The 14,036-nt window shown below is 47.3% G+C and overlaps 3 protein-coding genes across 4 annotated transcripts; 2 read left to right on the top strand and 1 right to left on the bottom strand.

Annotated features, from left to right (window-relative positions):
• The first annotated feature begins 332 nt into the window (after nt 1-332).
• E1B28_005485 (uncharacterized protein) lies at nt 333-3,361 on the top strand. Of its 2 annotated transcripts, none has more exons than XM_043150049.1 (10): nt 333-471; nt 535-1,021; nt 1,077-1,247; nt 1,307-1,389; nt 1,448-1,695; nt 1,754-1,881; nt 1,931-2,245; nt 2,314-2,511; nt 2,582-2,888; nt 2,957-3,360. In XM_043150049.1, exons 3-9 carry the CDS (start codon nt 1,207-1,209, stop codon nt 2,757-2,759), a joined length of 1,191 nt encoding a protein of 396 aa, XP_043011133.1. In that variant the 5' UTR covers nt 333-471; nt 535-1,021; nt 1,077-1,206; the 3' UTR covers nt 2,760-2,888; nt 2,957-3,360. The 2 variants fall into 2 exon arrangements, with proteins under 2 accessions (XP_043011133.1, XP_043011132.1); XM_043150048.1 differs by having other exon boundaries at nt 360-471; nt 1,302-1,389; nt 2,957-3,361.
• Nucleotides 3,362-4,826: 1,465 nt separating this feature from the next.
• Nucleotides 4,827-8,827, top strand: E1B28_005484 (uncharacterized protein). Its single transcript, XM_043150047.1, has 9 exons — nt 4,827-5,292; nt 5,350-5,444; nt 5,503-5,934; nt 6,002-6,123; nt 6,206-6,276; nt 6,329-6,571; nt 6,638-6,759; nt 6,828-8,064; nt 8,119-8,827. Exons 1-8 carry the CDS (start codon nt 5,019-5,021, stop codon nt 7,161-7,163), a joined length of 1,695 nt encoding a protein of 564 aa, XP_043011131.1. The 5' UTR covers nt 4,827-5,018; the 3' UTR covers nt 7,164-8,064; nt 8,119-8,827.
• Nucleotides 8,524-10,915, bottom strand: E1B28_005483 (uncharacterized protein; the record flags this gene model as incomplete). Its single annotated transcript, XM_043150046.1, has 11 exons — nt 8,524-8,827; nt 8,888-8,892; nt 8,973-8,983; nt 9,045-9,202; nt 9,271-9,468; nt 9,528-9,842; nt 9,891-10,018; nt 10,073-10,320; nt 10,374-10,461; nt 10,519-10,689; nt 10,748-10,915. The coding sequence occupies 11 exons, from the start codon at nt 10,913-10,915 to the stop codon at nt 8,524-8,526; spliced, it is 1,794 nt and encodes a 597-aa protein (XP_043011130.1).
• Between the last annotated feature and the right edge of the window lie 3,121 nt (nt 10,916-14,036).

Raw genomic sequence — 14,036 nt, 5'->3', positions numbered from 1 at the left:
CTTCTCGAACCATCATATCAGAACAACTTCATCCGCCGCAGGCGGCCATCGGATTTGGTTTCTGACTATTTTCGCAGCTGCTTTGTTGCGTAAGAGCACGTTCATATCTTCGCCAAATCTTCCCTTCTGTCGTTGTTCTTGAAACGCCTTCGAAGTAATCATTCAGAATGATGGTCACTCTAATGAAAAAGCGTATCTGACCGTGATCTTTCCGTATCGTTCTGTGTAACACCATCGAGAGATTTGTCAAAATTTTAAAGACTGATGGGTCTGAAAATGCGGAGTGGACGTAAATCCGCGCCGTACCGGCCCGGTCTCAGATCTCATGCGCCGTGCAATTTTCACATTGACCATTGCTTCGGAGAACGCCTTCAAGCTTCAAAGCTTCACTATTCCATCAGTCACCAAACACAATGTAACACATCGATAAACTCCAAACCCGGATCCGACTTTGTCCTGATGAGGGCTATTGTAAGTGGTGAAGTTCTCTTTGATAAGATACCAAAGATGCTCTTACATGACCGCTAAAGGAAGTGCGATACTCATGAAATCTGTCAACGCAAATTCGGGACCCCTTGGACGCCGCAAAACACTCGCCCAACATTCAAGATGATCTTCTCTAATTCTATTCTATTCCTTCAAAGTCTCCTTCCCATGAGCGCCCAAGTTTGTACTTCGGAACAACAGTGATGGTCTTTTGCATGCAGAGGGACTCTTAGGAAGGAATTCGATACAGCATTTGCCGGGAATTGCGGATTGAAACAAGATAAAAGCCATACATTTCCACCACCTAGAATCTCAGTTGACCCAGTCTCTGCGAGTCAACTAAACCCAGAAACCCAGTTCGAAAATGGTCTTCTTCAATAGACTCCTCTCCTCTGTGCTTCTCGCCATTTTGTATGCCTCCTACAGCAATGCCGCTCCTAGTCCTTCATCGGATGCGACGTACAGCACTCAATATGTGAAGGACCTAGGAAATGGTGCCAAGGTTCAAATATTTCATCCTCCTTCCAACTACAGTGTTTGTGCAGCTCTCTTCGTTAAATTCTCGAATGCAGAATGACCCGTCATTATAGACTTTTGGGGAGGGCTTTGACACTCCTTCATCGCTTTCCGATGCTCCGATCGAAGACAAGACGGTTTCGTTTGTTGCCTCGCAACTCAACATAGATTCCGGCAAGGTTTCATTCAAGTCCGGATATACCAATGATAACGGCGAATCGTTCGGTTACGCCCAACAACTTCATGTCAGTCTCCAATCCCAATGCATTGCGAGGAACTTGTCTGATGCTTAACTATAGGACAGTGTTCCCATTGCGAATGCTGTGGCCAATGTTGCATTCAAAAACAACAAGGTTGTCGCTTTTGGTCAATCGTTCGTTGATACCTGTAGGTCTCCCTCTGTGCGATGATATTATTCCATGGCTAACATTTGCGATACTACCAGCCAAAGCTGCGGATTCCAAACCATCAATCGATGTTTCCACCGTCGTTTCAAAGGTGGAAGGTATTCTGCAAGGCAAAAAGAACGACATCGAGCCGACTGTCAAGTATCTTGCTCAGCCAGATGGCTCCATTCCTCTGGTGCACGCCTTCCAAGTCCAGAACGACAATGCTGGGACCTTCTATGAAGCTCTTGTTGATGCACACTCTGGGGAATTAGTCTCTGTCACCGACTTTGTCGCTGAAGCCTCTGTGAGTGACTTACGACTCGTTCGCCTGTGGAATGGTTTGTGCTTAATCCGTATTGCAGTACCGTGCTGTCCCAATCTACAAACAGGACATTACACAGGGCCTCGAACTTATTACAAACCCCTCGCTCCCCTCTGCATCACCCAGCGGATGGCATTATGTAAGAGGTGTTAATACCACCGTTACCTTGTGAGTTTGGTATCCCACTTCCTTGTCATTCACTGACGATCCTCGACAGTGGTAACAACGTCGTCGCCTATAAGGGTGCGACGACAGGTACTACCAAACAATCCAGTAGCGGTCTCGTCTTTGACTACACGTACAACCCCAACGTAGGCCCGACTGCAGGATCTAACGTTGATGCTGCCCGCACGAATGCTTTCTACTTGATCAACGCCTATCACGATACGTTGTACCAGTATGGTTTCACGGAAAGCAAGTTCAACTTCCAGTACGACAACCTTGGAAAGGGTGGTGCCGGGAATGACCCAGTTCTCGTCAGTGTTCAGGATGCTTCTGGAGTCAACAACGCCTTCTTTGCTACTCCCCCCGAGTAAGTACCCTCTCCAGCATGTTGTGTTGTCTGCCTCCGGAAATTAAAGTTAAAATGGCGTGGAATAGCGGTCAACCTGGACAGTGCACGACGTACATATTCACTTATACGAACCCGAACCGGGATAGCGTCCTATCAAATGATATCGTAATTCACGAACTGACCCATGGGCTCAGCAACCGATTGACTGGTGGTGGTACAGCCGCTTGTTTGCAGACTCTTGAGTCCAGAGGTTTGGGTGAAGGATGGTCCGACGCCGTTGCCGAGTGAGTATTTTCTTCGGCTACAATTTTTTTTTTCGCGTCTCTTTTTCTGAATGGATTGCGTTCGAAATAGCTGGTTCGTCCACTCTGCCTCTCCTCAGATCACCGACTTCGTGTTTTTGCCTTGGCTATATAACAACCCTCGGGGTGCTAGAACAAGGCCTTATTCAACTTCCACGACGACCAACGGTTATAGGTATGCCGATATTGGTCAGATGAATCAACAACACAGTGCGTTTGGTCCCTCATAATTATATAGCAGAATGATGTTCTGACCCCTATGATGACAGATATCGGAGAGGTAAGTAACTATTTGCACCACCTACCCTTAGACACTCACCTCATTTGTTTTAATATTCGCTTAATGAATCATAGGTCTGGTAAGTGAAAAGTAACCCGCTCCCCCGTTCTCGACCTCCTCAAACTTAAAAACACCCCATTTCCATAGGGCAAACATCCTCCATAACGTGTACGCTCAACTCGTGGGCACACGCGGATTCTCCACCACTGCTCGAACAAGTGCGAGTGGAACCCAAGGAAACACTGTCTTTTTACAGCTTCTCGTTGACTCCTTTTCTTTATTACCTTGCAACCCGACCTTCATCCATGCTCGTAACGCTTTCATTCAAGCTGATATCAATCGGTATGCTGGCGCTAATTACTGTACGTTGTGGAGGGTGTTTACTAGTAGGGGTATGGGTTGGAGCGCGGCGAATCATGTCAATGCTTTTGATCTTCCCCAGGGCTGTTGAGGTGATTGTTCTTCTTTGTGTTCTTCGGTTATCGATGGAGTTATTGAGTTAGGACGTAGTAAATTGAATGGGTAAGGTGTCGAACTATAATGTACTACCATTTGACATGACCCTATTGGTTGGCAGGCTTGAGTTAGAAATACAACTCGCTGAGAATTCCAGGAGGAGCGGTAGGCTTGAAGGGATCTACTCTGGTCAAGTCGACGCCGCATCTGAGATGGTTATGGCTGGATTGCCTTGCAGAGCTTCTCTTCCGCCATGCGGTACTAACTTATGGCCATCAAAGGCGCTCAGACTCGGAGATCTACGACAACCCGCAACTGCTATGAACTGAGCAACTTGAAACCTGCGGGTTCTGAAGGCACTAAGCTAGTATGTCGTCGCGGCGAGCTCGGAGTCGATGCAAACCTAGCTGCGCTCCGACGCTTCACGTTCGTGGCGTATCCTCTGGACAGTTCGACATGAGAAACCTGAAACCCTAAATGAATCGGGGTTTCTTTTTCAATCGGCGTGAGTTACCATCTTGGAAGGTCATTATAGGCCATAGAACTGTGACCTTCCCACGCCACAGAGAAGACATGGGATCAATACGGAATGCCATGCGATCGTACAAGTTCATGGTCATCCGAGTCCTCGTCAAGCTGGGCGATTGAAGGGGTACAGAGTGAATATGTTGGTACCACTATTTGCACAGAGCGAAGTTACATACTGCATTTTAATCCATTTTCATAAGGGGAGCCCGGGAAGGTCTATTATTCGTCTTCGATGTTCGGTCCGTTTCCCGGGAACGAATCATTAGGGATACTAGGCGGGCCGTGGCTCGGACCAGGAACATCACTTAAACAATAACTCGACAGTAGGTAGATTCCACGGAGTGGTCCCTGAATGAGTCGGACCTGTGTGTAGAGAGCCTTCGCACTGTAACAGTGCTTATGAGCAACGACGATCTTTCCCCCAAATTTACAGTCGTCCGAACCACACGAGCTATGTAGAGGCTTATCCTGGGAAAGTGTCAAGGCAGCCGGCAATATATATATTTACCGATCTTATCTCAATTTCACAAACCTCGACTCGATCAGTTCCCAGTGTCATGATCTATCTGTGACGGACCACGGTCTTGAAGGTGGCTCTCAGCCTCCCTCCATTACTGGGGCTCCATTACGACAGCGATCTAAACCTGAACTAGCGGGAACTAGCTGGGATCTAACGCTTCAGAAATGTAGACTTTCCTAGTGGCACATACCACAAGTTTAAGCTGCCGTTGAAAATACTCAGCTTACTGTAAAAGGCTGCAACAAGTATTTCACCGTGACTCCCTTGGCGATGCTGGAGAAATTATCCCCTACTAGTATGTCCGACATTCCTCATCTCATGAATGCTGACCGAACGATATAATAGATTATTTGAAAAAGACACTTACGCACCATCATTGCTGTAATATACACAGGCTGAACAGCGGTTCGGGACTCGGAGTTGGACCATGTGGAGCAGGGGTACACAGGCGAACAGAACGCCTCAATTGTGCAATTTGATGCGATGGCATATTTTCATTGCGCAAAAATGCCACGATAACAACTTACCCACAGCCCTTCCTCGGAACACACTAGTACCACCCTGACCCAAGCGACTCTCTATTTCGAGGCAGATGGCTACCATACCATCCTCTATATATAGGCCGGTCAGAAATATTCTCCAACCAGTTGGGCCACTAGGTTTGCACGCCCAGATTAACCAAAGGCTACCTTTCTCCCAGCTGATATGTTTCGCATACAGCACCTTTTTCTCCTTTGCACTACTCTCGTCGGAGTTTTGTGCAAGCCCAACATCATCCTCATCATCACCGACGACCAAGATGTCCGTACAGGAACTTTAGACTTCATGCCGAAACTCAAGAGTACTTTAGCAGAGAAAGGGACGGCGTATGAAAGATTTTACGCACCCGTGTCATTGTGCTGTCCCTCCAGAGTCTCGCTCCTAAGAGCCCAGTACGCACACAACCATAATATTACTTACGTTGTAGGTGATTTTGGAGGTGAGCTTCGTCGCGCTTTTCTCCGACAAACGCTTGATGAATTTGTTCTGCTTTCAGGATATCAGGTTTTCTGTGAAAAAGGTCACAACGATAAATATCTACCACTTTACCTCCAAAGGGCCGGGTACGGAACATACTATACCGGGAAGCTGGTCTGTATAACAAGCGCCTATTCCGCATTTCAATTTATAACCCTACACTTTTCATCAGATGAACGGCCTCGCATACGACCAGATAGCTACCCAACCTCCGAAAGGTTGGACCCACTCCGATTTTCTGGTAGACCCCAACGTCTATCTATACTACAACGCCTCCTTCTCATCCCAGAGCGCTGCCCCGGTGAACTACGAGGGACAGTTCCAAGTCGACGTTGTCCGGGACAAGGCGCTGGGTTTACTCGAAGAAGCCTTGGATCCTAGTCAAAACGGCAAACCGTTCTTCCTTGGTATCGCCCCGACAGCCCCGCATCTTGAAGTTCAGATCGCGGACGGACAGTTCACAGAGCCAGTACCGAGAAAGGGGCAGGAAGGTTTATTTGAGGACGTCAAGGTTCCCCGGACCCCTTCATTCAACGCCAAGGCGAGAGGTGCTGTTTCGTGGCTGAAGAATTTGGAGGAGTTGAACAAGACTGAGGTTGATTATGTATGTTGTTATACTCAGGTTGTCTCCTCTGCACTGAGCTTTATCGACTGATTTTCTTTGCGATTAGACGGACCACGTGTACCGACAACGCCTCCGCGTACTTCAACCAGTTGACGAACTTGTCGAAGCGATCGTCAAAAAGGTTGAGCAAGCTGGCCGCGAAGTATCCGACAATACCTATATTATTTTGTCAGTCCCCCTCCCACTGCCGTCCTTACCATCCGCCTGCTTGCGGCTGATATTTTTACCGCGCTGCTATCTTTTCTTGTAGCACATCCGACAATGGGTACGCCCTCGGTTCGCACCGTCGTATGTTAGGAAAGACTTTACCTTATGAAGAAGGTAATTTTTTACGTGTTGCGCTTTTTATTTCGTTTCATCGCCTGTTCTCCAGATGTCCTCGTGCCCCTTATCATCCGAGGCCCCAAGATTCCCGCCAACAAAAGGAATAAGGACGATGTCTATTCCATGGTTGATCTGGGTGCCACGATATTGGGCCTCGCCGGAGCGGACGTCCAGGATTACAGTGTCGACGGAAAGGATTTTTTAAGCAACGACCGGGGGGTGGCAAAGAGCAAACCAAGACACGCATTAGTCGAGTATTGGAATGCGGCAGTGGAAGAAGGGATTTACGCAAGTGGGTGCTGGTTCAATTTCAAGGCCCTCCCCCGTACCCCTCACTAAAATTTCTTCTTTGGTTAAGGATCGACATCAATCAGTAATACGACGTATCGGTCAATTCGCGTTAAGGATGATACCGGCAGTGAACATGATTGGGTTTATGGTGTTTGGTGTACCGGAGAGAGGGAGCTGTATGACCTCAAAGTAAAGTTTGAACCTTCTCTGGAATACTCCTTCCCGAATTACTCACCTAACCACTGGCATTAACCCAGACCGATCCCTACCAACTCCACAACCTAGCTCGGAACAACAATCCCGAAACATTCTCCTTTTCGTCCCCACACACTACCCGCGTCGCATCCCGTCTAGACGCCCTCCTAATTGTGTTGAAAACATGCGTGGGTGAGACGTGTAGGGATCCTTGGAAGGCCTTTAACGTCCCGGGGTTTTCTTATTCTTATTCTGGTTCGCTTAGCGGTGCGTTAGATCCGCGGTACGATGCGTACTTTGACTCGATGCCGAGGTTTGCATATAACGAGTGTCGGTTTGGGTACTTGGAAGATATCGAGTCGCCGACATGGAGCGACGATTTGGCATTTCGGCGTTAAGAGTAAGAAAGTGTGATTAGATCAAGCTTCTGTGCCTGTTGAATATAATTATAACGTCAATGTAATTCGGTAGCTGGAAAATTATTGATTGGTACTTTTCAGCACTGCCATGAGCATTTTACTCAACTTGAATGCCCTTCTTTGACGAACTTCAGCGCCTCTCGAACCTACATCCTCCAAAACGACGCATCGTTATCGCCATGTCGACGTGATTACTGCTCGGACCTCGAGAGGTTTTCGTCGTTGATAAATTCGGTCGTGGAAAGGGAGAGGTGGCTGTGTGGCGGTGAACTCTTTCTTACGTTCGATAACGACGATGGCGACGAAAGGGTTCCATGGCCACATTCACTTGAAAGGTGTTCTACAAACATGATTGATGGTCGCCTGACCTTTACTCGCATAGATCTAGAGTAGGAAGAGCAATAAAACGACTCGATCGTGCAATTTGATGCGATGACCCTACATTCATGGTGCAAAAAGGCGGTCGACGTATTCTCCACAAGGGCTTCCTTTGCTTTGCAATTCCGAAATGACCGATTGCAATTGGTTACTAGCTCCATTCGAAACATATCTTTCCAACTTTCCAACACAGGCCCTCAATATTCGATAGGCTGGTTTGCGGGTCCTGAAGAGACACGGCCCGGGCAGCCACGCTCCTAGGCTGAAATGTTCGCAAACGCCATCTTTTCTCGCACAGGCACTATCGGTTTCACGGTGCCAAAACTTCAAATTAAAAGTGCTTGAGCAGAGAACGAAGTTCCTGTCAAAGCGCACGCTCTGGAAATTGTGAAACGGTCTTAAAGCGATGCTTTCATACCACGTCGAGTCGTTGACTACTTAGTCGACCAAAAAGTAGTGAACTAGGGAGAAAATATTCGGGTTTTGTGTTTTCAACTCGCAGGTGCGCCACAATATCCCTATCTTGATAATCTTGACGTTAATGCGGCCCCTTTAGCCAAGTAGTCTCAACATACATCAAAATCTTACGTTGGACAGTTTGGACAATAGTTTCTTCACGTTCGTCGAGGGTTATCGTGGATGTCGTCTAAGGTCTTTGATGGCTCTCGCATGGCGGAAAAGAAGTGCAAAGGCAAAGGCAGTTCGGCGTCTCGTTGGGGGAAGTTATTCACAGTACTAGCACTTGTAGGAGAAAATCACATCGAAAGACCGAGTATCTGGACAGGTGCAGCTACCATAGCAGGATAACCATGCTAATAAATATCGCGGATCGAAAGGTTCTGGTCAAACAGTAATGGATTGTAAATCAACACCGTTACTGAATTTACTAAATTCGCCCAAGAAACCCGTCGATATGTAAACGTAAAAAGAAAAAAAAGAATTTCAAGAGAAGACTACCAACTTAACAACCCTGGGGAAGATCGAAAGCATCGTTATAATTCGCAGCACTCCAACCCATACCCCTACTAGCAAACGCCCTCCACAACAGACACTTATTGGCACCGCCATATCGATTGATATCAGCTTGAATGAACCCGTTACGAGCTTGTATGAAAGTGGGGTTGCAAGGTAATAAAGAAAAGGAGTCAACGAGAAGTCGCATATAGACAATGTTTCCTTGGGTTCCACTCGCACTCGTTCGAGCCGTGGTGGAGAACCCGCGTGCGCTTACGAGTTGAGCGTACACGTTATGGAGGATGTTTGCCCTATGGAAATGGGTGCAACTGAGTTTGAGAGATCAAAAAAACGGTAAGGGGTTGACCTACCAGACCTATGATTAGTGAAGGCGAAAAATTAAAAAAAAACGGAATGAGTTTTTAGGGCGGGTTTGTACAAATAGTAGCTGCTTACCTCTCCGATATCTGTAATAATAAAGGGTCAGAACATTGAAGTGATGTCATTATACCATACGATCGAACGCACCATGTACTTCATTCAGCCCACGAAGAGTGGAATATGTATAAGGGTTGGTCGTTGTGGAAGTTGAATAGGGCCTTGATCGACCACCCCGAGGGCTGTTAAATAGCCAAGGAACAAACGCAAAGTCGGTAATCTGAGGAGAATCAGAGTGGACAAACCAGCTATTTACAATGCGATCCTTTCAGCAAAAGAGAAGCGAAAAAGTAGCAGCAGACAAAAAAAAACTCACTCGGCAACAGCGTCGGACCACCCTTCACCCAAACCTTGGGACTCGAATGTCTGTAGGCAAGCGGCTCTACCACCACCGACCAGTCGGTTGCTGAGGCCATGGGTCATTTCATGAATTACGATATCGTTTGATAGGGTACCATCCCGGTTCGGATTCGTAAGTGTGAAAATGTACATCCTGCACCGTCCAGGTTGACCCCTATTCCATATTTTAGTGCCTGTAGACAGTCAAAACAGCAAGCTAAAGAGGGTACTTACTCGGGAGGAGTAGCAAAGAAGGCGTTGTTGACTCCAGAAGCGTCTTGAACACTGACGTAAACTGGGTCATTCCCGACACCGCCCTTCCCGAGGTTGTCGAACTGGAAGTTGAACTTGCTTTCCGTGAAACCATACTGGTACAACGTATCGTGGTAGGCATTGATTAAGTAGAAAGCGTTCGTGCGCGCAGCATCGAGGTTGGCTCCTGCAGTCGGGCCAACGCTAGGGTTGTATGTGTAGTCGAAGACAAGACCACTAGTTGATTGTTTGGTAGTAGCCGTCGTCGCACCCTTGTAGGTGACGACGTTATTACCGCTGTCGAGGGAGGTCAGTCAACGGAAAAGGGAGTAATACTAAACTCACGAAGTATCAGTGGTATTTACGCCTTTCAAAAAATGCCATCCTTGGGGTGATGCGGAGGTGAGCGCGGGGTTTGTGAGTAATTCGAGACCCTCTGTAATGTCTTGTTTAAAGATTGGGACAACACGGTACTATGATACCGGCATTAGTACGAATCAATGGCGAACGAGTCGCCAGTCACTCACAGAGGCTTTGGCGACAAAGTCGGTAACAGAGAGTAATTCTCCAGTGTGTGCATCGGCAAAAGCTTCATAGAAGGTCCCAGCTTCGTCGTTCTCGACTTGGAATGCATGCACGAGAGCAAGAGAGCCATCTTGCTGAGCGAGATACTTGACAGTCGGCTCGATGTCGTTCTTTTTGCCTTGCAAAGTCTGTTCCACCTTTGGAATGACGGTGGAAACATCAACCGATGGTTTGGAATCCGCAGCTTTAGCTGGTTCGCAAACGTTAGCTAGAAATAGTACGTGTGTACATTGGAAAACCTACAGGTATCAATGAATGATTGACCAAAAGCGACAACTTTGTTGTTTTTGAATGCAACGTTGGCCACAGCATTCGCAATGGGAACACCGTCCTGTAAAGTTACGCATCAGAAAACTTCCCAACAGCAGATGGAGAACTGGAGACTGACATGAACTTGTTGAGCGTAGCCAAACGATTCGCCGTTGTCGCTGGTGTACCCGGACTTGAATGAAACTTTCCCCGAGTCCACATTGAGCTTCGACGAGACAAAGGAAACAGTCTTCTCTTCAATCGGAGCATCGAAGAATGATGAAGGAACGTCAAGGCCCTCCCCGTAAGTCTGAAAAACGCAATATCAAGGGTCAGTTTCAACAACCTTAGTACGCAAAGAAACGAACGTTATAGTTGGAGGGAGGATGGAAAATCTGAAGCTTGACGCCATTTCCGAGGTCCCTCGTATGGTGAGTGCTGTATATTGCATCTGAAGGACGAGCAGCGGCATTGTTGTAGGAGGCATACAGAATGGCGAGAAGAACAGAGGAGAAAAGCCGGTTGAAGAAGATCATTTCGAACAGGGATGTCTGGATTTAGCTGGCTCGCAGAGACTGGGTCGCCTGAGATGCTGGGTAGTAGGTCGTGAAAATGGCAGTCTTTTATTCTGTTTTCATCCGCGGTCTCCGGCAAACGATGTATCGAATTCCTTCCTGATCAAAGAACGAGACGAGTCCCACACATCCCATCTTGCTCTAAAGTGCGAACTGGGGCGCAGATGCACTTCATTTGAAGGATACTTTGAACTCCGCGTTCAAAAGTTCCAAATTCGCGTTGGCGAGCTTCATTTCCTTTAGCGGTCATGTAAGTGCGTCAATTTGGAAAGTTTTACCCCTTACAATCCTGCATCATCCGAGTACAAGGTCAGATCCGAGATCGAAAGTTGTCGCGGCGTTTTCCCAGTATGACTTGGATGTTCTTGATTCAGACTTCGAGTGTTTTGTCCAATCGCCAAAGGAAGTTCTATTTCAATTCATGTTTTATCCAGGGTTCGCCTCCTATCGGTTGTATACGGACGTGATAATGGACACCATCTATTTGATGACTGAATAGTAAAGCTCCATATGCAGCAACGGGAATTCTGGTCGGATTTTCCTGAAGCAAGGGTTGACGTTGAGAGATAGTTAGCTTCGCGCGAGTCGTGAGGCCGTTTAGTCTGAATCTCGATGTCGATGTACACAGCCGTTTGCTAGCAGTGGTGTGTCAACTTTGGAGAACCGAAATTACAAGATCCTTACCTGCCGACCTGGATGCGCCGTCTAAGTATCGCCCACCACTGTTTTCCAAATGTTTTCGGTTGCACCTGCGTTATTTCTCCGCGCAGTGCAATCGCCATTGACGAAAGGTATCAAGCTTTCAGAAACTATACAGTTGTTCGGAAATCGCCGAAAATGTCAGACCCCTAGTACATCACATGGCCGCAGACCCTGCGTCTTTCGCTATCGCCAGGGAAGCTACTCTGTTCTTTTCGGGAGCACTCACATGGACTCAGAGACGATTCAGCACGGTGAAGCAAACGGTAAACAACTAGTACTTACTTAGAAGGTCCTTTTGAAAACGCATCTAAAATCGGTACCCGTCAGGTCAATCGTTGCATTTTATGTAAATCTAGACACGAGCCTCTAATCAGAGGATAAGATAGCGACTGAGATTAGCGCCCTCACGCGCACTGGCGTCTAACTGACTATCAACGCCTGTGCACGCGTCTTTTTTTTTTTTTTTTTTTTTTTTTTTGTTTTCTGCAGATTAACGTGTTACAAGCAGTCTAGTGCTAAGACACACGGGTGTGCTCCTGGAGCAACACCAGTCCAACCCCTTTCCTTCCTTCTCTGCCCAGATCATTGGTGAGCGCCTGAACTCTTTGTTGTGTAGCTGGTGTTATAGGTGTTGTATATCAAAATAAACACGTGGTATTAATCTCCGTTAGTCTATATAGTTACTGAATACGTACAACCACACCTCAGTGTCTAACCGTCACTGAGGTGTAAGTCATCTTCTCTTCTTTTCCCATATTCAGAAGTACTCATCTTATCCTCTATAGTATACTCTCTTTAGGTACTATATCTTAATACAAGTGTCTAACCGTCACTGAGGTTATACTCTCTTTAGCCACTCTCTCGCACTCCGGAGCTCCGACGGACTCCGACGTTTCTCCGTTCTTACACTCTATTCAACACTGCGCATCACAGGTTATGGGCCCCGGCAACGAAACCGTGTCGTCCTCGACAGCTTTGAAACTGGTACAGAAACTACCTACCCTACAGGAGGGAAGTGCGAACTGGTCAGACTACAAGTCCAGAGTCGTTAACCACGCCGTGTCCAAAGGACTCAAACGGCACCTGTTCGGTACCGCACGGAAGCCGGAAAAATTAGTGTTACAACAAGATGGGAAGTGGTACAAAGAAGGATCGTTGCTACTACCGGTAGAAGAAGCGGCCGTAGAGAAGAATGAGGATGCATGGGATGAGTACGACCAGAAGGAGGCTCAGACCCGAGAATTCATTTATCAAACCATTCCGAAATCACTCTTCATACGGGTCCGAGATTTACCGACAGCATGCGACGTTTGGAAGAAGCTTATAGATGTCAACGAAAATCGCGGATCACTTATAGCGGCCGATTTATTGACGAAACTTCAAAACATGCGATTATCGGAAGGCGGAAACCTCCGGAATCACATTACGGAGATGAAGGAACTCCGAGAAAAGTTGGCCGAAATGGGACACCCTGTTGACGACCTTATGTTTACATCTAACATCACTCGTTCCCTATCATCGTCCGCCATGTACAAACCCGTACTCACCTCGATCTCCATCATAGCCCGAAACAGCAGTCAACCAGTCGATATTGAAGTACTTTTATCAAGTCTCGAAAGTGAGTATGACCAATCGCTAATGCAGGCGGAGGAGAAGAAGTCGCAGGAGGCCCCTGTAGCTTCCTTTAATAAAGCTTGTGGATCCGACGGAAACCAAAAAGGGAACTGTAGCCGAAAAAGCGGAAAAGGTGGAGGTAGTGGAAATCCCCACAAGGATACCACTTGCCACAATTGTAACAAGAAGGGTCACATCAAGACTGATTGTTATGCCGAAGGAGGAGGTAAGGCGGATAGTGCGCCTGCCTGGTTTAAGGCATTGCCGAAAGAGAAGCAGAAAGTTGCAAAGGGTGCTAACGTAGCCGAAAAGGAGGAAAAGTCCGACGGAGTTGCGCTCTTAGCTACTAGTTCTGTGGACTATGCAGCGTCCGAACACCGGATTACGTCGGATTTCCGAAGCGAACATACAGCCAACGCGGCTACCCGCACGGACTCCGATAAAATTATAGACTGTGGAGCAAGCAGCCATTTTACCCCAGATCGCGATAGTATAAGTGATTACGTCGAAATTCCTCCGGAGCCTATTACGGCTGCCAACGGACGATCTTTTAATGCCATAGGCAAGGGGAACATGCAGGTTTACTTTCCGATGGGACCCGGGAAAAGTCCGATGAAAGTTACGTTGAAGAACATCTATTATTGTCCACAAATGGTCTACACTCTTATTTCTGTCAGCAGCATGGACCGAGCCGGATGCAAACTTACAATCCACAACAGTACATGCATTATTCAAACGTCCGATGGAAAAATCGTCGGCCGAATTC

The sequence above is a fragment of the Marasmius oreades genome, chromosome 3 (assembly GCF_018924745.1).
Source record: "Marasmius oreades isolate 03SP1 chromosome 3, whole genome shotgun sequence".
NCBI classification, from domain to species: Eukaryota; Fungi; Basidiomycota; class Agaricomycetes; order Agaricales; family Marasmiaceae; genus Marasmius; species Marasmius oreades.
The sequence above is the reverse complement of the archived record's forward strand: the minus strand, read 5'-3'. Positions and strand labels throughout refer to the sequence as shown.